Source organism: Pseudophryne corroboree, chromosome 10, assembly GCF_028390025.1.
Source record: "Pseudophryne corroboree isolate aPseCor3 chromosome 10, aPseCor3.hap2, whole genome shotgun sequence".
NCBI lineage: Eukaryota > Metazoa > Chordata > Amphibia > Anura > Myobatrachidae > Pseudophryne > Pseudophryne corroboree.
Window position 1 is genome coordinate 175,709,651 of NC_086453.1, and position 27,247 is coordinate 175,736,897.

Here is a 27,247-nt window from a genome sequence, read left to right on the forward strand (position 1 = left end):
GGTTTTTTATTTTCAGTGAGATCTGCTGGCAACAGACTCACTGCTACGTGGGACTGAGGGGAGAGAAGCAAACCTACCTGCGTGCAGCTAGCTTGTGCTTCTTAGGCTACTGGACACCATTAGCTCCAGAGGGTTCGAACACAGGGCCTGACCTCGATCGTCCGTTCCCGGAGCTGCGCCGCCGTCCCCCTTACAGAGCCAGAAGAACAGATGAAATCGGCGCCGTTGCCCCCACTGCACACCACACACTCCGGTCACTGTAGGGTGCTGGGCGCTGGGGGGGGGGGGGGGGGGGGGCCCTGGGCAGCAATTATAATACCTTTTGGCACAAATTGCACACATAATACAGTCTAGCACTGGTATATGTGTGAATACCCCCGCCATTAAGTCACACAAAACGTGGGACAGAAGCCCGCCGCTGAGGGGGCGGGGCCTTCTTCCTCAGCACACCAGCGCCATTTTCCCTTCACAGCTCAGCTGGAAACATGCTCCCCAGGCTCTCCCCTGCAGTATCCAGGTACAAGACGGGTTAAAAAGAGAGGGGGGGCACATAAATTTAGGCGCAAATCGATACAAACAAGCAGCTATTGGGAAAATCACTTATTAGCAGTGTAAATCCCTGTGTTATATAGCGCTGTGGTGTGTGCTGGCACACTCTCTCTCTGTCTCCCCAAAGGACTTTGTGGGGTCCTGTCCTCAGTCTGAACATCCCCTGTGTGTGTGCGGTGTGTCGGTACGGCTGTGTCGACGTGTTTGATGAGGAGGGTTACGTGGAGGCGGAGCAGGGGCAGATACATGTGGTGTCGCCCCCGACGGGGCCGACACCTGATTGGATGGATATGTGGAAGGTCTTAACCGACAGTGTCAACTCCTTACATAAAAGGTTTGATGACGCAGCAGCCTTGGGACAGCTGGGGTCTCAGCCCGCGCCTGCCCAGGCGACTCAGAAGCCGTCAGGGGCTCATAAACGCCCGCTAGCTCTGATGGTAGACACAGATGTCGACACGGAGTCTGACTCCAGTGTAGATGAGGATGAGACAAATGTACAGTCTACAAAAGCCATCCGATGCATGATTACTGCTATGAAAGATGTATTGCACATTTCTGATATTAACCCGGTTACCACCAAAAGGGGTATTATGTTTGGGGAGAAAAAGCAGCCAGTGACTTTTCCCCCATCTGATGAATTAAATGATTTGTGTGAAGAAGCGTGGAGTTCCCCTGATAAGAAACTAGTGATTTCTAAGAGGTTACTGATGGCGTACCCTTTCCCGCCAACGGATAGGTTACGTTGGGAAACATCCCCTAGGGTGGACAAGGCGCTAACACTCTTATCTAAAAGGGTGGCACTGCCGTCTCAGGATACGGCCGCCCTAAAGGATTCCTGCGGATAGAAAGCAGGAAGCTATCCTGAAGTCTGTGTATACACACTCAGGTACTCTACTGAGACCTGCTATTGCTTCAGCCTGGATGTGTAGTGCTGCAGCAGCATGGACTGATACCCTGTCAGACAACATTGATTCCCTCAACAGGGATACTATTTTGCTAACCATCGAACATATAAAAGACGTCGTCTTATATATGCGGGATGCACAGAAGGACATTTGCCTGCTGGCATCTAGGATTAATGCAATGTCCATTTCTGCCAGGAGAGTATTATGGACTCGGCAGTGGACAGGTGATGCTGATTCTAAAAAACACATGGAGGTTTTGCCTTATAAGGGTGAGGAACTATTTGGGGACGGTCTCTCGGATCTCGTATCCACAGCAACTGCTGGGAAGTTGACTTTTTTGCCTCAGGTTCCTTCACAGCCTAAGAAAGCACCGTATTATCAAATGCAGTCCTTTTGGCCTCAGAAAGGCAAGCGGGTCAGAGGAGCATCCTTTCTTGCCAGAGGCAAGGGTAGAGGAAAGAAGCTGCACCAGGCAGCCAGTTCCCAGGAACAAAAATCCTCCCCTGCTTCCACTAAGTCCACCGCATGACGTTGGGGCTCCACAGGCGGAGCCAGGTGCGGTGGGGGCGCGTCTCCGAAACTTCAGCACCCAGTGGGTTTGCTCACAAGTGGATCTATGGGCTGTACAAATTGTATCTCAGGGATACAAGCTGGAGTTCGAGGCGACTCCCCTTCGCCGTTACCTCAAATCAGCCTTGCCAGCTGCTCCCAGGGAAAGGGAGGTAGTACTGGCGGCAATTCACAAGCTGTACCTCCAGCAGGTGATAATCAAGGTCCCCCTCCTGCAACAGGGCAGGGGTTACTATTCCACAATGTTTGTGGTACCGAAACCGGACGGTTCGGTGAGACCCATCCTGAATTTAAAATCCTTGAACACTTATATAAAGAAGTTCAAGTTCAAAATGGAATCGCTCAGGGCGGTTATTGCAAGCCTGGAAGAGGGGGATTTTATGGTGTCGCTGGACATCAAGGATGCTTACTTGCATGTCCCCATTTTCCCACCTCGCCAGGAGTACCTCAGGTTTGTGGTACAGACTTGTCATTACCAGTTCCAGACGTTGCCGTTTGGTCTCTCCACGGCTCCGAGAATATTTACCAAGGTAATGGCCGAAATGATGATACTCCTTCGAAGAAAGGGAGTTATAATTATCCCGTACTTGGACGATCTCTTCATAAAGGCGAGGTCCAAATAGCAGTTGTTGGTCAGCGTAGCACTCTCTCAGGAAGTGTTGCAACAGCACGGCTGGATTCTGAATATCCCAAAGTCGCAGCTGATCCCTACGATGCGTCTGCTTTTCCTGGGAATGATTCTGGACACAGAACAGAAGAAGGTGTTTCTCCCGGAGGAGAAGGCCCAGGAATTGTCATCTCTGGTCAGGGACCTCCTGAAACCAAAACAGGTGTCGGTGCATCACTGCACGCGAGTACTGGAAAAGATGGTGGCTTCTTACGAAGCAATTCCCTTCGGCAGGTTCCATGCAAGGATCTTTCAGTGGGATCTGTTGGACAAATGGTCCGGATCGCATCTTCAGATGCATAGGTTGATCACCCTGTCCCCAAGGGCCAGGGTGTCTCTGCTGTGGTGGCTGCAGAGTGCTCATCTTCTCGAGGGACGCAGGTTCGGCATACAGGACTGAATCCTGGTGACCACGGATGCAAGCCTCCGAGGATGGGGGGCAGTCACTCAGGGAAGAAACTTCCAAGGACAGTGTTCAAGTCTGGAGACTTCTCTACACATAAATATATTGGAACTAAGGGCCATCTACAACGCCCTGAGTCAAGCAGAGCCCCTGCTTCAAAACCAATCTGTACTGATTCAGTCAGACAACATCACGGCTGTCGCCCATGTAAACCGCCAGGGCGGCAAAAGAAGCAGGATGGCAATGGCAGAAGCCACAAGGATTCTTCGATGGGCGGAGAATCAGGTGCTAGCACTGTTAGCAGTGTTCATTCCGGGAGTGGACAACTGGGAAGCAGACTTCCTCAGCAGGCACGACCTCCACCCGGGAGAGTGGGGACTTCATCAAGACGTCTTCACACAGATTGTAAACCGTTGGGAATTGCCACAGGTGGACATGATGGCGTCCCGCCTCAACAAAATGCTAAAAAAATATTGCGCCAGGTCACGGGACCCTCAGGCGATAGCTGTGGACGCACTAGTGACACCATGGGTGTACCAGTCAGTTTATGTGTTCCCTCCTCTTTTTCTCATACCCAAGGTACTGAGGATAGTAAGAAAGAGAGGAGTAAGAACTATACTCATCGTTCCGGATTGGCCAAGAAGAACTTGGTACCCAGAACTACAAGAAATGATCTCAGAGGACCCATGGCCTCTGCCTCTGAGACAGGACCTGTTACAGCAGGGGCCCTGTCTGTTCCAAGACTTACCGCGGCTGCGTTTGACGGCATGGCGGTTGAACGCCGGATCCTAGCGGAAAAGGGCATTCCGGATGAAGTTATTCCTACGCTGATAAAGGCTAGGAAAGACGTGACAGCAAAACATTATCACCGTATATGGCGAAAATATGTTGCTTGGTGTGAGGCCAGGAAGGCCCCTACAGAGGAATTCCAGCTGGGTCGATTCCTGCACTTCCTACAGTCAGGAGTGACTATGGGCCTAAAATTAGGTTCCATAAAGGTCCAGATTTCGGCCCTATCTATTTTCTTTCAAATAGAACTGGCTTCACTGCCTGAAGTTCAGACATTTGTTAAGGGAGTGCTGCATATTCAGCCCCCTTTTGTGCCTCCAGTGGCACCTTGGGATCTTAACGTTGTGTTGGATTTCCTAAAATCACACTGGTTTGAGCCACTTAAGACCGTGGAACTAAAGTATCTCACGTGGAAGGTGGTCATGCTGTTGGCCTTGGCTTCAGCTAGGCGTGTGTCAGAATTGGCGGCTTTGTCATGTAAAAGCCCGTATCTGATCTTCCATATGGACAGGGCAGAATTGAGGACTCGTCCCCAATTTCTCCCAAAGGTGGTATCTGCATTTCATTTGAACCAACCTATTGTGGTACCTGCGGCTACTCGGGACTTGGAGGCTTCCAAGTTGCTGGACGTAGTCAGGGCTTTGAAAATCTATGTAGCCAGGACGGCTGGAGTCAGGAAAACTGACTCGCTGTTTATCCTGCATGCACCCAACAAACTGGGTGCTCCGGCTTCAAAGCAAACTATTGCGCGCTGGATCTGTAACACGATTCGGCAAGCTCATTCTGCGGCAGGGTTACCGCATCCTAAATCGGTAAAAGCCCATTCCACAAGGAAGGTGGGCTCTTCTTGGGCGGCTGCCCGTGGGGTCGCAGCTTTACAGCTTTGCCGAGCTGCTACTTGGTCAGGTTCAAACACATTTGCTAAGTTCTACAAGTTTGATACCCTGGCTGAGGAGGACCTTGCCTTTGCTCATTCGGTGCTGCAGAGTCATCCGCACTCTCCCGCCCGTTTGGGAGCTTTGGTATAATCCCCATGGTCCTTACGGAGTTTCCAGCATCCACTAGGACGTCAGAGAAAATAAGAATTTACTCACCGGTAATTCTATTTCTCGTAGTCCGTAGTGGATGCTGGGCGCCCGTCCCAAGTGCGGACTCTCTGCAATACATGTATATAGTTATTGCTTAACTAAAGGGTTATTGTTATGAGCCATCTGTTACTGAGGCTCAGTTATTGTTCATACTGTTAACTGGGTATGGTTATCACAAGTTGTACAGTGTGATTGGTGTGGCTGGTATGAGTCTTACCCTGGATTCCAAATCCTTTCCTTGTTGTGTCAGCTCTACCGGGCACAGTTTCCTTGACTGGGGTCTGGAGGAGGGGCATAGAGGGAGGAGCCAGTGCACACCAGATAGTACCTAATCTTTCTTTTGGAGTGCCCAGTCTCCTGCGGAGCCAGTCTATTCCCCATGGTCCTTACGGAGTTCCCAGCATCCACTACGGACTACGAGAAATAGAATTACCAGTGAGTAAATTCTTATTTTTTTTAAATTTAGATTAGCCTGAGGACAGGTAGACAGGTGTGGTTCATTGGGTCGACATGAGTTAGGGCGACATATGTTAGGTCGACATACATTGGGTTGACATGATCACTTGGTCAACATGGCCATTAGGTTTACATGTGCTATGTCGACATGGATAAAGGTCGACATGAGTTGTTGTTTTTTTGTTTGCTTTTTGGTGTCCGTTTCAGTGAAAAGTGACAGGGAACCCCAATTAGTGCACCGTGACCCCTTGCATGGCTCGCTTCGCTCATCATGCTTCGGGCACGGTGCCTCGCTCAGCACAGGTTGCCGTTCCCAATTGTAGTCCACATGGATCGTTAAGTATGAAAAAGGTAAAAAAAAAAAAAATGAAAAAAATTGTGAAAAACTCATGTCGACCTTTTTCTATGTCGACCTAGTGACCAGGTCGACCTAATAAATGTCACCCGAACGTGGTCGACCCAATATATGTTGACCTAACTCATGTTGACCTAATGACCGCCATCCCAGGCAGACACCCTATGTCCCTGCCTGCCTGCACCAGGGGAGTTGCCGGAGGGACTCGCCACTGCTTCCTGAAGCAAGTGTCCAGATCCTTGGCCACCAAGATATTAGTCTGAGGAGGGATCCGCCACAGCTGTTTGTGGCTTGTGTCCATATCCCCATGGCCTACCACACGACCGGCAGGCATGTGGCATCTGATACGTACAGCTATCTCCCCTTGCAGGGGAGATGGATGAAGTGTGTATACATTTAAACTTGGCGCCTACCCGGGTGCAAGTGGGGGGTAGCGAAGCCTAGCTCGGACATTTTGCATGGTGGACTCTGGTGAGTCAGCGCTCCCCTGCAGAGGCTGTTCCTGCTCCATGGACCTCTTGAGCAGCACATCTTAAACAGGTTGTCCAGGCTCACAGCGCCACAGCTTCCGTCCTCTCACAGTGCACAGCACTGCATTCTCTGCCATCCAGTACTGATCCTTTATAGCTCATCCTACGCAGAGTTCTGCTACTGAGGGGACTGTTAGTGCACTGTGGGGTGGCTAGATTGTTGTAGAGGAATTATTTGGTTGGGGAAAGGTGTGACTCTCCTCCTCACTTATTGCTGCCTTCCTTTTTATGCTTCTGTTTCTGTATGTGGGGCATTACTGCGTTTATGCTCCTATCTATTGATATGACAGGCAAAGAAGCAGCATCCAAAGCTTCTCAGAAGCGATTTGCATGTAAGAAGTGTAATGCAAAATTCACTCAAGATTACTCTGAGGGTGCCCTGCTGTGTGAGTCCTCTGAATCGTGGGACTCAGCCAGTACAAGACCCTATACCATCTTTGATATCTACTTTAGCTGGCGTCATGTCAGACCTCTCTGCGGAATTAGCGGCTTCACATAAAGATAGAGAGGTGTCTCATTCTCAGGTATCCAGTTCTGGTTCCCTATCTGCTTTGCAGGCATCTGAGCTGGCCTGTGCTCAGGATTTAACCCACTCATTAAAGGGTCTGGTACAGGTTATGGATTCTTCCTTGCAGGCGCCCATTGCACAGTACAGCCTCTGTCGAAGAAGAGACTATTGCCGTCAATTCTGCAATCTGACAATTCGGAGGACGACCATGCTTCTCAACCTGAGGAGGGTGAGTTCCTATAGGACTCTGATAACTAATTTCTTCCTCAGGATTCGGGTTCGGGATAGAGGCTCTAATCCACACTGTACGGCAGGTACTAGGAGTCTCGGATTCGAATGTCTCAGCTCAGACTTTGATAAAAGACAAAAATCGACAGCTACCTTTCCCGTTTCACCGGAGTTGGTCGACTAATTGTTGCTTGCAAACATCTGGACAAGAAGTTCCATGTGTCCAAATGTCTACTTTCCACCTACCCTTTTCCAGCAGATAAGAGTCAAATGGGACTCCGCCTGTGGATCCAAGAAGAATACGCTACTTGTTCTGGGTACAGCTTCTTTAAAGAAACCTTTCAACCGTAAGTTGGAAACAACTTTGAAATCCATGTATACAGTGGCAGGTGTCCTTTTCAGGCCTGCTTTACTTGGCTTTTGGGTCACCAAAACTATGAAAGCATGGGCAGAGGAATTAGGCAATGGCCTGCAGTCTAGTCGGTGCGGACGTAGCTTTTCACCTTAGCTGAACACATCCGGCAGTCGGCTATATACCTGGGGGTCCAGGAATATTGGCTCTTTAGGTTCCCGGGTATCTGCTTCGATGCTTGCTGGGCTCTCTGGCAGAATTCAAGCATGCTCTGGAAGCTCTGCCATGTACTGGTGACATCTTATTTGGTCACGAGCTAGACAGGTGGATTTCTCAAGCTACTGGTAAATCCACATTTTTGCCGTCCACTTCCAATGCTCCACGTAAATCTTACTCGAGCCCTTCCTTTCTTTCCTTTCGTGTTCTCACCAAATTTTGTGGTCTCGCTATAGGAGCATTATCTGCACCTCAAGACGGGTGTAGTATGGTATGCCGGCGGCCGGGCTCCCGGCGACCAGCATACCGGTGCCGGGAGCCCGACCGCCGGCATACCGACAGCGTGGCGAGCGCAAATGAGCCCCTTGCGGGCTCGCCACGCTGCGGGCACGGTGGCGCGCTACGCTATTTTATTCTCCCTCCAGGGGGGTCGTGGACCCCCACAAGGGAGAAAAAGTGACGGTATGCCGGCTGTCGGGATTCTGGCGTCGGCATACTGAAGACCACCCCTCAAGACGGCAGAGTCTCCTCTTCGGTTCTTCTACACAGGTCTGCCCACTTCTGACTCAAAGTGGAGGAGGTAAGGCAATCGCAAGGCTTTTTGATTCCAAGGTGCTGGTTCAGGGTCCGCTACACCAACGCAAGGAGGGGTTCTGTTCGAACCTGTTTGTAGTTTCCAAAATGGACTGGTCTGTTCATTCAATTTTTAAATGTAAAAATCGCTAAATCTTCATTTAGCCTTTACCAGTTCAAGATGGAGTCCCTCCACTCTGTGATTGCGGATCTGGATCCTGCGGAATTCTTAGTATCCTTGGACATCAGGGACGAACACTTAAGCATTCTCATTTAGGAACCACACCAGGCGTTCCTCCGCTTTGCAATCCCGGAGTCTCCCTATCAATTTCTGGCCCTGCCATTTGGCTTCCCATAGGCACCCAGAATCTTTACAATGATGATGGCTGTGATGATCACTCATCTTCGCTCTCAGGGGGTCACCATAATCCCTTATCTGGATGATCTCATCAAGGCCCAGTCATCGGAAAAGCTGTTGGCGGATATCTCCCTAACTCATCAGGTTCTCCAACAAGGCTGGATTATCAACTTCCCAAAGTCAAACCTGGTGCCTTAACAACGTCTCCAGTTCCTTGAGCCGAAGTGTGTGTCAGAACACCTTTGCATTCACCTCTTGGGCAATATGTTGGCTTTGAGGCTTTAGAATCCTGCTGGTTCCACTCCCGGACATTTTAACTGAACCTGCTATTTCAGTGGTCTGGGTCACATCTTCACATGCATCGGCTGGTGTGTCTGGCACTCAGAACCCGCATTTCTATCCATTGGTGGCTCCAGTTCACCCGTCTGCTGGTGGGTCTCCGCTTCGACATTTGGGACTGTTCTCCAGATAACAGACTCCAGTCTCCGCAGATGTGGTGCGATGGTGTTCAGCAAGCAGTTCCAGGGTCACTGGTCTCGACAGGAGGTGCTCCTGTCTATCAATGTTCTGGAAGTCAGAGCAGTTTTTAATGCCTTCTAAATGAAATTTCCACTGCTTAACGGACTGCCCATCCGTGTACAGTTGGCAATGCCACCACTGTGGCATGCATCCACTGGCAGGACAGAAGCGAAGTCGCTTGGCAATGCAAGAAGTCACTCGCATTCTCCACTGGACAGAAATATATATGCTGTGGCAATCTCCGCGGTATTTATCCCTGGTGTGGAGAATTGGGAAGCAGACTTTCTCAGTCGCCAGGACCTCCATTCCAGAGAATGCTTCATCCAGAGGTGTTTTGTCAACTAGTTTACCGTTGGGGCATGCTTCAGATCGACCTCATAACCTCCAGGTGAAATCCTCAACTTCCCCGTTACTGCTTCTGAACCCGGAATCCAGCAGCAGTGGACGCTCTTATGACTTTGCATTATCCAGCTGGCTTATCTGTTCTTGCATGTACGCCACAGTCATCATGGTAGCCTTGGACTTGCCTCGTATGGCGTTGTACCTGCATCTGCTTCTCACTGACGATCCGGGTCAGTTCGTTTACCCTGACTTACGGCGGCTATGTTTAACGGCATGGCAGTTGATACAGAGCTCTTAGGTCGCAAGAGTATTCGGAGGCCTGTTATTCCCACCATGCTCCGAGCCTGGAAGCCAGTAATTTCTGCCCTTTATCACCGTATTTGGAAATATTGCGTCACATGGTGTGAAACGTGCGGTTTTCCTACCACATCTTTCCAGCTTTCCTACCTGTTGCTGTTCCTGCAGGCAGGTTTGGATGCGGGACTTCTCTTGAGCTCATTAAAGGATCAGGTCTATGCCTTGTTCATCATTTTTCAGCGCAGATTTGCCTAAGTTCTGGAAGTGCAGACTAGTCTGCAGGGAGTCCTCTGTATTTGGTCTCCCTTTGTTCCGCCAGTGGAGTCTTTGAACCTTAACCTTCTTTTGTCCTTTCTCCAAACATCTGTCTTTGACCCTTGGAGATGCAGTGGATCTCAAGTTTTTGTCCCGAAAGAGGGTACTCTTGTTGACCTTGGCTTCGGCTAGGCGTGTATCTTCGTCCTGCTGCTCACCGTATCTAATTTTCCATGATGACTGGGCTGAGCTTCGCACTAGATCGCCTTTTTTTGCTGAAGGTGGTTTCGGCTTTCCACATTAACCAACCTTTCTCTAACGTCCTAAGTGAATGCTGGGACTCCGTAAGGACCATGGGGAATAGCGGCTCCGCAGGAGACTGGGCACAACTAAGAAAGCTTTAGGATTAACTGGTGTGCACTGGCTCCTCCCACTATGACCCTCCTCCAGACCTCAGTTAGATTTCTGTGCCCGGCCGAGCTGGATGCACACTGGGGGCTCTCCTGAGCTCCTAGAGAGAAAGTATATTTTAGGTTTTTTATTTTACAGTGAGATCTGCTGGCAACAGACTCACTGCAGCGAGGGACTAAGGGGAGAAGAAGCGAACCTACCTAACTGGTGGTAGCTTGGGCTTCTTAGGCTACTGGACACCATTAGCTCCAGAGGGATCGACCGCATGGAACCGGCCATTGATGTTCGGTCCCGGAGCCGCGCCGCCGGCCCCCTTACAGAGCCAGAAGCAAGAAGAGTCCGGAAAATCGGCGGCAGAAGACATCAGTCTTCACCAAGGTGGCGCACAGCACTGCAGCTGTGCGCCATTGCTCCTCATACACACTTCACACTCCGGTCACTGAGGGTGCAGGGCGCTGGGGGGTGGGGGTGGGGGGGGGGGGCGCCCTGAGCAGCAATAAAAACACCTTGGCTGGCAAACATATCACAATATATAGCCCCAGAGGCTATATATGTGATAAATACCCCTGCCAGAATAAATTAAAAAGCGGGAGAAAAGTCAGCCGAAAAAGGGGTGGAGCTATCTCCCTCAGCACACTGGCGCCATTTCTCCCTCACAGCTCCGCTGGAAGGAAGCTCCCTGGCTCTCCCCTGCAGTCTACACTACAGAAAGGGTAAAAAAGAGAGGGGGGGCACTAAATTTAGGCGCAATATACATATAGCAGCTATAAGGGGATATAATTGAGTTAATCCCTGTATTATATAGCGCTCTGGTGTGTGCTGGCATACTCTCTCTCTGTCTCCCCAAAGGGCTTTGTGGGGTCCTGTCTCCTGTCAGAGCATTCCCTGTGTGTGTGCGGTGTGTCGGTACGGCTGTGTCGACATGTTTGATGAGGAGACTTATGTGGAGGCGGAGCAAATGCCTGTAAATGTGTTGTCACCCCCTGCGGGGCAGACACCTGAGTGGATGGACTTGTGGAAGGAATTACGTGAAAGTGTCGACTCCTTACATCAAAAATTTGATGTCATGCCAAATGTGGGACAGCCGGCTTCTCAGCTCGTGCCTGCCCAGACGTCTCAAAGGCCATCAGGGGCTCTAAAACGCCCGCTACCTCAGATGGCAGACACAGATGTCGACACGGATACTGATACCAGTGTCGACGACGAAGAGACTAATGTTATGTCCAGTAGGGCCACTCGTTACATGATTGAGGCAATGAAAAATGTTTTACACATTTCTGATGTGACCCCAGGTACCACAAAAAAGGGTATTATGTTTGGAGAGAAAAAACTCCCAGTAGTTTTTCCCCCTTCTGAAGAATTAAATGAAGTGTGTGAAGTAGCGTGGGTTTGCCCAGATAAAAAAATTGGTAATTTCTAAAAAGTTACTAATGGCGTACCCTTTCCCGCCAGAGGATAGGTCACGTTGGGAAACACCCCCTAAGGTGGATAAAGCGCTTACACGCTTATCAAAAAAGGTGGCACTTCCGTCTCCGGATACGGCTGCCCTGAAGGAGCCTGCTGATAGAAAGCAGGAGGCTCTCCTGAAGGCTATATATACACACACTGGTATTATACTGAGACCAGCTATTGCTTCAGCATGGATGTGCAGTGCTGCTGCTGCATGGTCAGATTCCCTGTCAGAAAACATTGACACCCTAGACAGGGACACTATATTGCTGAACGTAGAGCATATTAAAGACGCTGTCTTATACATGAGAGATGCACAGAGGGATATTTGCCGGCTGGCATCTAAAATAAGTGCACTGTCCATTTCTGCCAGGAGAGGGTTATGGACTCGGCAGTGGACAGGTGATGCAGATTCTAAAAGGCACATGAAAGTTTTGCCTTATAAGGGTGAGGAGTTGTTCAGGGATGGTCTTTCAGACCTAGTGTCCACAGCAACGGCTGGGAAGTCAGCATTTTTACCACATGTCCCTTCACAACCAAAGAAAGTACCGTATTATCAGGTACAGTCCTTTCGTCCCCAAAAGAGCAGGTGGGGTAGAGGCGCGTCCTTTCTGCCCAGAGGCAGAGGTAGGGGAAAAAAGCTGCAGCATACAGCCAGTTCCCAGGAACAAAAGTCCTCCCTCGCTTCTTCTTCTAAGTCCGCCGCATGACGCTGGGGCTCAACAGGCGGAGCCAGGTACGGTGGGGGCCCGTCTCAAAAACTTCAGCAATCAGTGGGCTCGCTCACAAGTAGATCCCTGGATCCTTCAAGTGGTATCTCAGTGGTACAGGCTGGAATTCGAGACATTTCCCCTCCGCCGTTTCCTCAAATCTGCCTTGCCAACAACTCCCTCGGGCAGGGAGGCTGTGATAGAGGCAATTCACAAGCTGTATTCCCAGCAGGTGATAGCCATGGTGCCCCTACTTCAACAAGGACGGGGTTACTATTCCACAATGTTTGTGGTACCGAGACCGGACGGTTCGGTGAGACCCATTTTAAATTTGAAATCCTTGAACACATATATAAAAAAATTCAAGTTCAAGATGGAATCGCTCAGGGTGGTTATTGCAAGCCTGGAAGAGGGGGATTACATGGTATCATTGGACATCAAGGATGCTTACCTGCATGTCCCTATTTACCATCCTCACCAGGAGTACCTCAGATTTGTGGTACAGGATTGTCATTACCAATTCCAGACGCTGCCGTTCGGCCTGTCCACGGCACAGAGGGTATTTACCAAGGTAATGGCCGAAATGATGATACTCCTTCGAAAAAAGGGAGTTTTAATTATCCCATACTTGGACGATCTCCTGATAAAGGCGAGGTCCAGAGAGCAGTTGTTGGTCGGGGTAGCACTATCTCGGGAAGTGCTACAACAGCACGGCTGGATTCTAAACATTCCAAAGTCACAGCTGGTTCCTGCGACACGTCTACTGTTCCTGGGGATGATTCTGGACACAGTCCAGAAAAAAGTGTTTCTCCCAGAGGAAAAAGCCAAGGAGCTGTCATCTCTGGTCAGAGGCCTCCTGAAACCAAAACAGGTGTCGGTGCGTCACTGCACGCGAGTCCTGGGAAAGATGGTAGCTTCCTACGAAGCAATTCCATTCGGCAGGTTCCATGCCAGAACTTTTCAGTGGGACCTGTTGGACCAATGGTCCGGATCGCATCTTCAAATGCATCGTCTGATAACCCTGTCTCCAAGGACCAGGGTGTCTCTGCTGTGGTGGCTGCAGAGTGCTCATCTCAGAGAGGACCGCAGATTCGGCATACAGGACTGGGTCCTGGTGACCACGGATGCCAGCCTTCGAGGCTGAGGGGCAGTCACACAGGGAAGAAACTTCCAAGGACTATGGTCAAGTCAGGAGACTTCCCTACACATAAATGTTCTGGAACTAAGGGCCATTTACAATGCCCTAAGTCAGGCAAAACCCCTGCTTCAAAACCAGCCGGTACTGATCCAGTCAGACAACATCACGGCGGTCGCCCATGTAAACCGACAGGGCGGCACGAGAAGCAGGAGGGCGATGGCAGAAGCCACAAGGATTCTCCGATGGGCGGAAAATCACGTGTTAGCACTGTCAGCAGTGTTCATTCCGGGAGTGGACAACTGGGAAGCAGACTTCCTCAGCAGGCACGGCCTCCACCCGGGAGAGTGGGGACTTCATCCAGAAGTCTTCCAAATGATTGTAAACCGTTGGGAAAGACCACAGGTGGACATGAGGGCGTCCTGCCTAAACAAAAAGCTAGAAAAGTATTGCGCCAGGTTAAGAGACCCGCAGGCGATAGCTGTGGACGCTCTAGTGACATCGTGGGTGTATTGGTCGGGTTATGTGTTCCCTCCTCTTCCTCTCATACCAAAGGTACTGAGGATAATAAGGAGAAGAGGAGTATGAACCATACTCATTGTTCCGGATTGGCCAAGAAGGGCTTGGTACCCGGAACTTCAAGAAATGATCTCAGAGGACCCATGGCCTCTGCCGCTCAGACAGGACCTGCTACAGCAGGGGCCCTGTCTGTTCCAAGACTTACCGCGGCTGCGTTTGACGGCATGGCGGTTGAACACCGGATCCTGAAGGAAAAGGGCATTCCGGATGAAGTCATTCCTACGCTGATTAAAGCTAGGAAAGAAGTAACCGCAAACCATTATCACCGCATACGGCGTAAATATGTTGCGTGGTGTGAGGCCAGGAAGGCCCAAACGGAAGAATTTCAGCTGGGTCGTTTCCTGCACTTTCTACAGTCAGGGGTGACTATGGGCCTAAAATTGGGTTCCATTAAGGTCCAGATTTCGGCTCTGTCGATTTTCTTCCAGAGAGAACTGGCTTCCCTACCTGAAGTTCAAACGTTTGTTAAGGGAGTGCTGCATATCCAGCCCCCTTTTGTGCCTCCAGTGGCACCTTGGGATCTCAACGTGGTGTTGAATTTCCTAAAGTCACATTGGTTTGAGCCACTTAAGACCGTGGATTTGAAATATCTCACGTGGAAAGTGGTCATGTTGTTGGCCTTGGCTTCGGCCAGGCGTGTATCAGAATTGGCGGCTTTGTCATGTAAAAGCCCTTATCTGATTTTCCATATGGATAGGGCAGAATTGAGGACTCGTCCCCAGTTTCTCCCTAAGGTGGTATCAGCTTTTCACTTGAACCAACCTATTGTTGTGCCTGCGGCTACTAGGGACTTGGAGGACTCCAAGTTACTGGACGTAGTCAGGGCCTTGAAAATTTATGTTTCCAGGACGGCTGGAGTCAGGAAGACTGACTCGCTATTTATCCTGTATGCACCCAACAAACTGGGTGCTCCTGCTTCGAAGCAGACTATTGCTCGCTGGATTTGTAGCTCAATTCAGCTTGCGCATTCTGTGGCTGGACTGCCGCAGCCTAAATCTGTAAAAGCCCATTCCACGAGGAAGGTGGGCTCTTCTTGGGCGGCTGCCCGAGGGGTCTCGGCTTTACAATTTTGCTGAGCAGCTACTTGGTCAGGGGCAAACACGTTTGCAAAATTCTACAAATTTGATACCCTGGCTGAGGAGGACCTTGAGTTCTCTCATTCGGTGCTGCAGAGTCATCCGCACTCTCCCACCCGTTTGGGAGCTTTGGTATAATCCCCATGGTCCTTACGGAGTCCCAGCATCCACTTAGGACGTTAGAGAAAATAAGATTTTACTCACCGGTAAATCTATTTCTCGTAGTCCGTAGTGGATGCTGGGCGCCCGTCCCAAGTGCGGACTGTCTGCAATGCTTGTATATAGTTATTGTTGAGCCATCTGTTGAGAGGCTCTGTTATGTTCATACTGTTAACTGGGTATAATATCACGAGTTATACGGTGTGATTGGTGTGGCTGGTATGAGTCTTACCCGGGATTCAAAATCCTTCCTTATTGTGTCAGCTCTTCCAGGCACAGTATCCTAACTGAGGTGTGGAGGAGGGTCATAGTGGGAGGAGCCAGTGCACACCTGTTAGTCCTAAAGCTTTCTTAGTTGTGCCCAGTCTCCTGCGGAGCCGCTATTCCCCATGGTCCTTACGGAGTCCCAGCATCCACTACGGACTACGAGAAATAGATTTACCGGTGAGTAAAATCTTATTATTGTGGTGCCGGTTTTGTCAGGGGGTTCCCTGTCGCCTTGTTCATTGGATATTGTTCGGACTCTATGCATTTATGTGAAACGCACGACTTCCTTGCATAAATCCAATGTCTTTTTTGTGCTTTATGATGCTGTAAAGCTTGAGTGGCCTGCCTCTAAACAGACGCTGGCTTGTTGGATCCGATTGACTATCCGTCAGCCATACTTGGTTTCTTCCTGGACTCCGCTGCCTTCCATTTCTGCGCATTCTACTTGATCTGTAGTGCCTTCCTGAGCGGCTACCCCGGGCACCTCTGCGTTGTCATACCGCCACTTGGTCTACGGTCCATACCTTTGTTCGGTTTTATTGTTTTGATACCTTTGCAGCTTCGGATTCCAACTTTGGCTGCTCTGTTTTGCAGGTTTCTCAGTGTTCTCCCTCCCGTATGGGTAGCGTTGGGACGTCCCCACTGTCATGGCTCTAGTGTCCCCTAGTGGATGATGGAGAAAACAGGATTTTGGTACTCACCATTAAATCCATTTCTCCGATTCCATAGGGGACACTGGACTCCCACCCTGTGCTGTTAGCATCTGTTCTGTTCCATTGTGTGACTGTTTGGGTTGTTTGCATTGCTTTCGTTGGTCTTTGGACCGTTTTTTTTCTCTAGCTGTTGTCTCCTTCTGTCTCCACTCAGGCTCAGTTTCCATAACTGGGGCTGATGGAGCAGAAGCCAGTCACATTTATAAATTTAAAGTGCCAGCTCCACTCAACCATCCGTCTATTCCCCACTGTCATAGCTCCAGTGTCTCCTGTGGAATCTGAGAAATGGATTTAACGGTGAATGCCAAAATCCTGTTTTTGAAGCTATAGTGGTTCTGCATGCTGTCCTGCTAAGTACTTTTATTTTTTTTATGCAACTCTTTGTTATCAGCTGTGACTATTTGGTATCCATTCCCCTTAAGCTTTTACTGAGTGATAACTGCAAATAGAGTCTATTGCAAATATGAAATGGACTGTAGATCCACAGACAGAAACATTCTGGACAGTGAAAGTAATGTCCGACATTAACATCAAAAGTATTGTTATTACAGGACAGGAGATAAATTAAAACAAAAAAACAGTTTTTAATAAGAGAAGCTTCTTGGTTCTCACATACATTATATGGCAGTTTTGACTACCGGTTACATAATGTTAGGCCTGGCAGCAAATAGTAGAATGCATGAACCCAAGAATCCCATTAGCATCTGATCATGATTTTTAAGATGTCAAGACAGATGGTAATGTGGTCAGTCTTCTGTCGATTATAAAGGAAGAGAGCGCATAAAGTTTTATATGGTTTTATTACAATTTAAAAAATCCTAAAAATTCTTTATAATGTTAATACATGCATATATTACTAAAATGCTAATTAAACCACTCAATCTGTAATCATTATACTGCTAATACATGTATTAGCAGTATAATGATTACAGATTGAGTGGTTTAATTAGCATTTTAGTAATATATGCATGTATTAACATTATAAAGAATTTTTAGGATTTTTTAAATTGTAATAAAACCATATAAAACTTTATGCGCTCTCTTCCTTTATATGTATTAGTTGTGCTTAATTTTTGGTAATACTTCAGATTACCAAGTGGGAGCTGCTTGTAGTTTTATATTCTTTATGCCTTCTGACTAGTATAATATATTAGAAAAGCACTTTGCGCCTGAATTAATATATACACACAGAAGTATTAAAAATCTTTAGACTGGGTTCTACGTCTGTGTGTTTATATATAATTTCTGTCGATTATGACTGTATATGCAAACATAATCTGACTGTACTGATAACGTATTCTCCATCATCTGGGTTTGTTATACATTTCAGAAAAAGGCTACAAGGTAATAACAAATATCAAGCTTTTCAATCACTGAACTACTGTAGTTTATACAAACCAAGGGCCATACAAAATAAATCTGGTCACTTTGTCATCAGTAAAAACCTCACACATCAACTAATTAGTGTGTACGGTCAGAGCTGACAGTTTTGCTTGTGAATTTTCTATATGTCAAAAAATAACAAGGGAAATATCGCCGCACATAGATCAGTTGGTCTCTATGCTGTCCCACATATTCAGGTAAATGTATGAAGCAGTGACAAAAATGGAGACGTTGTCCATGGCAACCAATCAGCTGCTCTGTATAATTTTATAGTATGCAAATTATAAGTGTTACGTCAATGCTAATTGGTTGCCATGGGCAACGTCTCCACTGTCTCACTTCTCCACTCTTATCACAGCTTCATACATTTACCCCATAGTGCCTACATAGAGTATATGTGGCATGGAAAAATAAGCTTCATATTGTCCACAATAATGTAAATGTTGTGTATAGGTTATTTATGTGTTGGCAATATGTTTGAGATATTTACATTTATTTAAAACTTTCTCATGTTTATGTGGCATGTTTACTTGTATGTTGTTTTTGTAATGTTTTTTGCATGATGCTTTATTTATTTGGTACATAGTACAGTAAATAGTGCCTTATTAGCAAACCAAAAAAAGCACACAAATGGGCAAAGCCATGTTGCACTGCAGAGATTTAAGGTGCTATTCAAATGATCTATCATGCCCAATCCTCTTTCTAAAGTGATCCCCATTATCACGGTTATCGCGCCCATAGTAATCAGGTTTAGCTGGGTAAAGTGTTGGGCTCCTTGCTACCACAAATTTGCTAAGTGATGATACCACACCCGTCAGCAGAAACAGAACGGGTGTGGAAGGGGGTGAAAAGAATTGAATACTGCCCTTAGATTTGGGTGAGGGGCGTTCAAACTGAAATCTAAATTGCAGTGTAGAAATATAGCAGCCAGTATTTACCCTGCACAGAAACAATATAACCCACCCAAATCTAACTCTCTGCACATGTGACATCTGCTCCACCTGCAGTGCACATGGTTTTTCCCATTAGTGCGCTTATTTTGGTTTGCTAACAAACCTGATACTCCAAAGTATTATGACTAATTTGTAGCATTTTGTGTTGGCTTGCAGGAAAGATGGGGTTCCTATTGGGTACAAAGGCAGCACTTTCCATAGGTATGTATGACATAAATACAACATCGGACATACTACATTATCACATGTGGCTTAATTGCATTGCACATATTGTTTCATTTATGAACATTCTTAAGCAGTATAAGATGGGGCCAACGGTGTAAATACATTTGTCACCTGGGGGTAAATGTATTAAAAGTCCATATGGGGGAGAAGTCGTATCAGCGCACGTTATGTGCACTGATACTGCTTCTCCCCTATGTATTACAGCGGCGGTGCTTGCTCAGCTATCTAAAAGATAGCACATCAATATGCAGGGCAATGTTCCGACACCTGCCGCTATCACAGAATTTTCTATATTTCTGCTTAAATTTGGCTTAAAACTACCTCAGATTTTCACACTAAAAGTAGATAAAGAGAACCAAATTAAACAAATGAGACAAAAGGAATATGTGAATCTTTTCTTTCAGTATCTGGTATGATCCCCTTGTGCAGCAATATTTGCATGTAAACGTTTATGGTAATTGTTGATTAGTCCTGAACATCGGCTTGGAGGAATTTTACCCCATTTTCTTTGACGTCCTAGTGGATGCTGGGGACTCCGTCAGGACCATGGGGATTAGCGGCTCCGCAGGAGACAGGGCACAAAAATAAAGCTTTAGGATCAGGTGGTGTGCACTGGCTCCTCCCCCTATGACCCTCCTCCAAGCCTCAGTTAGGTTTTTGTGCCCGTCCGAGCAGGGTGCAATCTAGGTGGCTCTCCTAAAGAGCTGCTTAGAAAAAGTTTTTAGGTTTTTTATTTTACAGTGAGTCCTGCTGGCAACAGGCTCACTGCAACGAGGGACTTAGGGGAGAAGAAGTGAACTCACCTGCGTGCAGGATGGATTGGCTTCTTAGGCTACTGGACACCATTAGCTCCAGAGGGATCGAACACAGGCCCAGCCATGGAGTCCGGTCCCGGAGCCGCGCCGCCGACCCCCTTGCAAATGCCGAAAAGTGAAGAGGTCCTGAAACCGGCGGCAGAAGACTTTTCAGTCTTCATGAGGTAGCGCACAGCACTGCAGCTGTGCGCCATTGTTGTCACACTCTTCACACCAGCGGTCACTGAGGGTGCAGGGCGCTGTGGGGGGCGCCCTGGGCAGCAATGAAATACCTATACTGGCTAAAAGATACATCACATATAGCCCCTGGGGCTATATGGATGTATTTAACCCCTGCCAGGTCTCAGAAAAACGGGAGAAGAAGCCCGCCGAAAAGGGGGCGGGGCCTATTCTCCTCAGCACACAGCGCCATTTTCCCTCACAGAAATGCTGGTGGGAAGGCTCCCAGGCTCTCCCCTGCACTGCACTACAGAAACAGGGTTAAAACAGAGAGGGGGGGCACTTATTTGGCGATATGATTATATATATTAAGATGCTATAAGGGAAAAACACTTATATAAAGGTTGTCCCTGTATAATTATAGCGTTTTGGTGTGTGCTGGCAAACTCTCCCTCTGTCTCTCCAAAGGGCTAGTGGGGTCCTGTCCTCTATCAGAGCATTCCCTGTGTGTGTGCTGTGTGTCGGTACGTGTGTGTCGACATGTATGAGGACGATGTTGGTGAGGAGGCGGAGCAATTGCCTGTAATGGTGATGTCACTCTCTAGGGAGTCGACACCGGAATGGATGGCTTATTTAAGGAATTACGTGATAATGTCAACACGCTGCAAGGTCGGTTGACGACATGAGACGGCCGGCAAACCAATTAGTACCTGTCCAGGCGTCTCAAACACCGTCAGGGGCGTTAAAACGTCTTTTTACCTCAGTCGGTCGACACAGACACGGACACTGACTCCAGTGTCGACGGTGAAGAAACAAACGTATTTTTCTTTTAGGGCCACACGTTACTTGTTAAGGGCAATGAAGGAGGTGTTACATATTTCTGATACTACAAGTACCACAAAAAAGGGTATTTTGTGGAGTGTGAAAAAACTACCTGTAGTTTTTCCTGAATCAGATAAATTAAATTAAGTGTGTGATGATGCGTGGGTTTCCCCCGATAGAAAATTATTGGCGGTATACCCTTTCCCGCCAGAAGTTAGGGCGCGTTGGGAAACACCCCTTAGGGTGGATAAGGCGCTCACACGCTTATCAAAACAAGTGGCGGTACCGTCTCCAGATAGGGCCGCCCTCAAGGAGCCAGCTGATAGGAGGCTGGAAAATATCCTAAAAAGGATATACACACATACTGGTGTTATACTGCGACCAGCGATCGCCTCAGCCTGGATGTGCAGCGCTGGGGTGGCTTGGTCGGATTCCCTGACTGAAAATATTGATACCCTTGACAGGGACAGTATTTTACTGACTATAGAGCATTTAAAGGATGCACTTCTATATATGCGAGATGCACAGAGGGATATTTGCACTCTGGCATCAAGAGTAAGTGCGATGTCCATATCTGCCAGAAGTTGTTTATGGACACGACAGTGGTCAGGTGATGCAGATTCCAAACGGCACATGGAAGTATTGCCGTATAAAGGAGAAAAAGACAACGTCTTTTCAGCCTCATTCCTTTCGTCCCCATAAGGGCAAGCGGTCAAAAGGCCAGTCATATCTGCCATGGGATAGAGGAAAGGGAAGAAGACTGCAGCAGGCAGCCCATTCCCAGGAACAGAAGCCTTCACCGCTTCTGCCAAGTCCTCAGCATGACGCTGGGGCCGTACAAGCGGACTCAGGTGCGGTGGGGGGTCGTCTCAAGAGTTTCAGCACGCAGTGGGCTCACTCGCAAGTGGACCCCTGGATCCTACAAGTAGTATCCCAGGGGTACAGATTGGAAGTTCGAGACGTCTCCCCCTCGCAGGTTCCTGAAGTCTGCTTTACCAACGTCTCCCTCCGACAGGGAGGCAGTAGTGGAAACAATTCACAAGCTGTATTCCCAGCAGGTGATAATCAAAGTACCCCTCCTACAACAAGGAAAGGGGTATTATTCCACACTATATTGTGGTACTGAAGCCAGACGGCTCGGTGAGACCTATTCTAAATCTGAAATATTTGAACACTTACATAAAAAGGTTCAAATCAAGATGGAGTCACTCAGAGCAGTGATAGCGAACCAGGAAAAAGGGGACTATATGGTGTCCCGGGACAGATGCTTACCTCCATGTCCCAATTTGCCCTTCTCACCAAGGGTACCTCAGGTTCGTGGTACAGAACTGTCACTATCAGTTTCAGACGCTGCCGGTTGGATTGTCCACGGCACCCCGGGTCCTTACCAAGGTAATGGCCGAAATGATGATTCTTCTTCAAAGAAAATGGACGATCTCCTGATAAGGGCAAGGTCCAGAGAACAGTTGGAGGTCGGAGTAGCACTATCTCAAGTAGTTCTACGACAGCACGGGTGGATTCTAAATATTCCAAAACCGCAGCTGTTTCCGACGACACGTCTGCTGTTCCTAGGGATGATTCTGGACACAGTCCAGAAAAAGGTGTTTCTCCCGGAGAAGAAAGCCAGGGAGCTATCCGAGCTAGTCAGGAACCTCCTAAAACCAGGAAAAGTGTCAGTGCATCATTGCACAAGGGTCCTGGGAAAAATGGTGGCTTCTTACGAAGCGATTCCATTCGGCAGATTTCACGCAAGAACTTTTCAGTGGGATCTGCTGGACAAATGGTCCGGATCGCATCTGCAGATGCATCAGCGGATAACCTTATCGCCACGGACAAGGGTGTCTCTTCTGTGGTGGTTGCAGAGTGCTCATCTGTTAGAGGGCCGCAGATTCGGCATACAGGACTGGGTCCTGGTGACCACGGATGCCAGTCTGAGAGGCTGGGGAGCGGTCACACAGGGAAGAAACTTCCAGGGAGTATGGTCAAGCCTGGAGATGTCTCTTCACATAAATATACTGGAGCTAAGAGCGATTTACAATGCTCTAAGCCTGGCAAAACCCCTGCTTCAGGGTCAGCCGGTGTTGATCCAGTCGGACAACATCACGGCAGTCGCCCACGTAAACAGACAGGGCGGCACAAGAAGCAGGAGAGCAATGGCAGAAGCTGCAAGGATTCTTCGCTGGGCGGAAGATCATGTGATAGCACTGTCAGCAGTGTTCATTCCGGGAGTGGACAACTGGGAAGCAGACTTCCTCAGCAGACACGATCTACACCCGGGAGAGTGGGGACTTCATCCAGAAGTCTTCCACATGATTGTGAACCGTTGGGAAAAACCAAAGGTGGATATGATGGCGTCTCGCCTCAACAAAAAACTGGACAGGTATTGCGCCAGGTCAAGAGACCCTCAGGCAATAGCTGTGGACGCTCTGGTAACACCGTGGGTGTTCCAGTCAGTGTATGTGTTTCCTCCTCTGCCTCTCATACCAAAAGTACTGAGAATTATACGGCAAAGGGGAGTAAGAACGATACTCGTGGCTCCGGATTGGCCAAGAAGAACTTGGTACCCGGAACTTCAGGAGATGCTCACGGAAGATCCGTGGCTTCTACCTCTAAGACGGGACCTGCTTCAGCAGGGACCGTGTCTATTCCAAGACTTACCGCGGCTGCGTTTGACGGCATGGCGGTTGAACGCCGAATTCTAAGGGAAAAAGGCATTCCGGAAGAGGTCATTCCTACACTGGTAAAAGCCAGGAAGGAGGTGACTGCACAACATTATCACCGCATTTGGAGAAAATATGTTGCGTGGTGTGAGGCCAGGAAGGCCCCCACGGAGGAATTTCAATTGGGTCGATTCCTACATTTCCTGAAAACAGGATTGTCTATGGGCCTCAAATTGGGGTCCATTAAGGTTCAAATTTCGGCCCTGTCGATTTTCTTCCAGAAAAAATTGGCTTCAGTTCCTGAAGTCCAGACTTTTGTAAAAGGAGTACTACATATACAGCCCCGGTTGTGCCCCCAGTGGCTCCGTGGGACCTTAATGTAGTTTTGGATTTTCTCAAATCCCATTGGTTTGAGCCACTCAAATCGGTGGATTTGAAATATCTTACATGGAAAGTAACCATGCTACTGGCCCTGGCTTCAGCCAGGAGAGTGTCAGAATTGGCGGCTTTATCGTATAAAAGCCCATATCTGATTTTCCATTCGGACAGGGCAGAACTGCGGAAGCGTCCTCAGTTTCTGCCTAAGGTGGTGTCAGCGTTTCACCTGAACCAGCCTATTGTGGTGCCTGCGGCTACTAGCGATTTGGAGGATTCCAAGTTGTTGGACGTTGTCAGGGCATTGAAAATATATATTTCAAGGACGGCTGGAGTCAGAAAATCTGACTCGCTGTTTATACTGTATGCACCCAACAAGCTGGGTGCTCCTGCTTCTAAGCAGACGATTGCTCGTTGGATTTGTAGCACAATTCAACTTGCACATTCTGTGGCAGGCCTGCCACAGCCTAAATCTGTCAAGGCCCATTCCACAAGGAAGGTGGGGGCTCATCCTGGGCGGCTGCCCGAGGGGTCTCGGCATTACAACTCTGCCGAGCAGCTACGTGGTCGGGGGAGAACACGTTTGTAAAATTCTACAAATTTGATACCCTGGCTAAAGAGGACCTGGAGTTCTCTCATTCGGTGCTGCAGAGTCATCCGCACTCTCCCGCCCGTTTGGGAGCTTTGGTATAATCCCCATGGTCCTGACGGAGTCCCCAGCATCCACTAGGACGTCAGAGAAAATAAGATTTTACTTACCGATAAATCTATTTCTCGTAGTCCGTAGTGGATGCTGGGCGCCCATCCCAAGTGCGGATTGTCTGCAATACTTGTACATAGTTATTGTTACAAAAAAATCAGGTTGTTATTGTTGTGAGCCGTCTGTTCAGAGGCTCCTACGTTTGTCATACTGTTAACTGGGTTCAGATCACAAGTTGTACGGTGTGATTGGTGTGGCTGGTATGAGTCTTACCCTGGATTCAAAATCCTTCCTTATTGTGTACGCTCGTCCGGGCACAGTATCCTAACTGAGGCTTGGAGGAGGGTCATAGGGGGAGGAGCCAGTGCACACCACCTGATCCTAAAGCTTTATTTTTGTGCCCTGTCTCCTGCGGAGCCGCTAATCCCCATGGTCCTGACGGAGTCCCCAGCATCCACTACGGACTACGAGAAATAGATTTATCGGTAAGTAAAATCTTATTTTTTCGTACAAAACAGCTTCAACTCTGTTATGTTGGTGGGTTTCATCCCATGAACTGCTCGCTTCAGGTCCTTCCACAATATTTCAATTGGATTAAGGTCAGGACTTTGACTTGGCCATTCCAAAACTTTAAATGTATTTTTCTTTCTCTTACGTCCTAGAGGATGCTGGGGTCCACATTAGTACCATGTGGTATAGTCGGGTCCATTAGGAGCCATGGGCACTTTAAGAGATCAATAGTGTGGGCTGGCTTCTCCCTCTGCCCCTCCTACCAGACTCAGTTTAGAAAATGTGCCCGGAGGAGCCGGTCACAGCTAGGGGAGCTCTTAGGAGTTTTCTTAGTTTTTTTTATTTTAATTAGATCTTAGGTACAGGAACGCTGCTGGCAACAGCCTCCCTGCTTCGTGGGACTTAGGGGGGGGGGAGTAGAAACCAACTCTAGAAGTTAATGGTTCTCTATCTCCGCTGACAGGAGAGCTCCTGAGGGTGATGATCGCAAGCCCACGAGGCGGCGGCTCACTCCCGCCGTACGGCCGCCACCCCCTAACAGAGCCAGAAATAAGAAGAGTGGTGAGTACAGCGCCGGCGTCCCAGTTAGCGGGTCGCCGGTAGGTATGGCGGCACAAGGGTGGGAGCGCAGCTCTGTCAGGCTGCGCTCCAGCAACACTCAGCAACACTTCGTGTAGGCGCTTGGAGAGGCATCCTGGGCCAGCGCAGTCACCCTAAACTGGTCACAGACGTTAACTGGCTAATCCCGCTGTTAGCATAGAGACCTCCAACCAGTGTAATCAAATTTGTGCGGGAAGCCGCGCACCATTGCGCGGGGGGGGGGGGGGGGGGGGCTTCTCCTCAGAGCAGATCCAGCACTCACCAGCGTCATTTTCCTTCCTGCAGACACAGAAGAAACTCTGATAGGGAGCGCTGACCCAACACATAACTCCAGTTACTGCGGTACCAGGGTGTTAAAGACAGGGGGGGGCATGAAGTGTTAGTAATAACCTATTAAGGTTGGTTTCTCAGCGCCAGGCTTATCATAATAACTGCTCCAAAGGGCGCTGTGGTGCTGGCTCCTTAGACTCTGTGACTCTCTGAAGGTACTCTGGGGGAAAACTGTATCTGACGTTTTCCTGTGTTTGTGTATATCCCACATTACCACGTCTAAGGACTCTGTGTCCTGTGCCGCAGAGTGTTTATCTTCCTCTGAGGAGTCTATCCCATGTACTCAGGACTGCAATATACTTGTCTCAGCCTTCTGATTCCGAACCCCCATGGGTGGATTCTTTAAGGGGAATGATATCCCAGATTTCTCTTACGTCCTAGAGGATGCTGGGGACTCCGTAAGGACCATGGGGTATAGACGGGCTCCGCAGGAGACATGGGCACTATAAAGAACTTTAGAATGGGTGTGCACTGGCTCCTCCCTCTATGCCCCTCCTCCAGACCTCAGTAAGATCCTGTGCCCAGAGGAGACTGGATGCACTACAGGGGAGCTCTCCTGAGTTTCTCTGAAAAAGAATTTTGTTAGGTTTTTTATTTTCAGGGAGCACTGCTGGCAACAGGCTTCCTGCATCGTGGGACTGAGGAGAGAGAAGCAGTCCTACTTAAATGATAGGCTCTGCTTCTTAGGCTACTGGACACCATTAGCTCCAGAGGGTCGGAACGCAGGTCTCACCCTCGCCGTTCGTCCCAGAGCCGCGCCTCCGTCCTCACAGAGCCGGAAGATTGAAGCCAGGTGAGTATAAGAAGAAAGAATACCACAAAGGCGGCTGAAGACTTCAGATCTTATCTGAGGTAACGTGCAGTGGTAACGCTGCGCGCCATTGCTCCCACACACAACACACACAGCGGGCACTGAAGGGTGCAGGGCGCAGGGGGGGGGCGCCCTGGGCCGCAATGATACACCTCTTGGGACTGGCTAATAAGATATATAGAGGCTGCGGAGGCACTATATTATAGAATCCCCCGCTAGTATAGGAAATTTGAGCGGGACCGAAGCCCGCCGCTGAGGGGGCGGAGCTTGATACTCCAGCACTAACCAGCGCCATTTTCTCCACAGCACACTGCAGAGAAGCTGGCTCCCCGGACTCTCCCCTGCTGAACACGGTGACAGAGGGCAAAAAATAGGGGGGGGGGGCACTTGTAAGGCGCAGTGAGTGTATATTTATATAAAAGCGCTGTTTTGTCTGGGAATTTGG

General features: G+C 48.8%; 1 protein-coding gene across 2 annotated transcripts in view; it reads left to right on the forward strand.

The window, feature by feature from the left end:
* The window catches only part of PPIH (peptidylprolyl isomerase H), a 305,388-nt gene that overhangs the window by 104,238 nt on the left and 173,903 nt on the right, over positions 1 to 27,247 (forward strand). For both annotated transcript variants that reach the window (XM_063941659.1, XM_063941658.1), the window contains one exon: positions 18,952 to 18,996. In XM_063941659.1, coding sequence (XP_063797729.1) covers positions 18,952 to 18,996 — 45 coding nt within the window. The remainder of the gene's footprint in view (positions 1 to 18,951; positions 18,997 to 27,247) is intronic.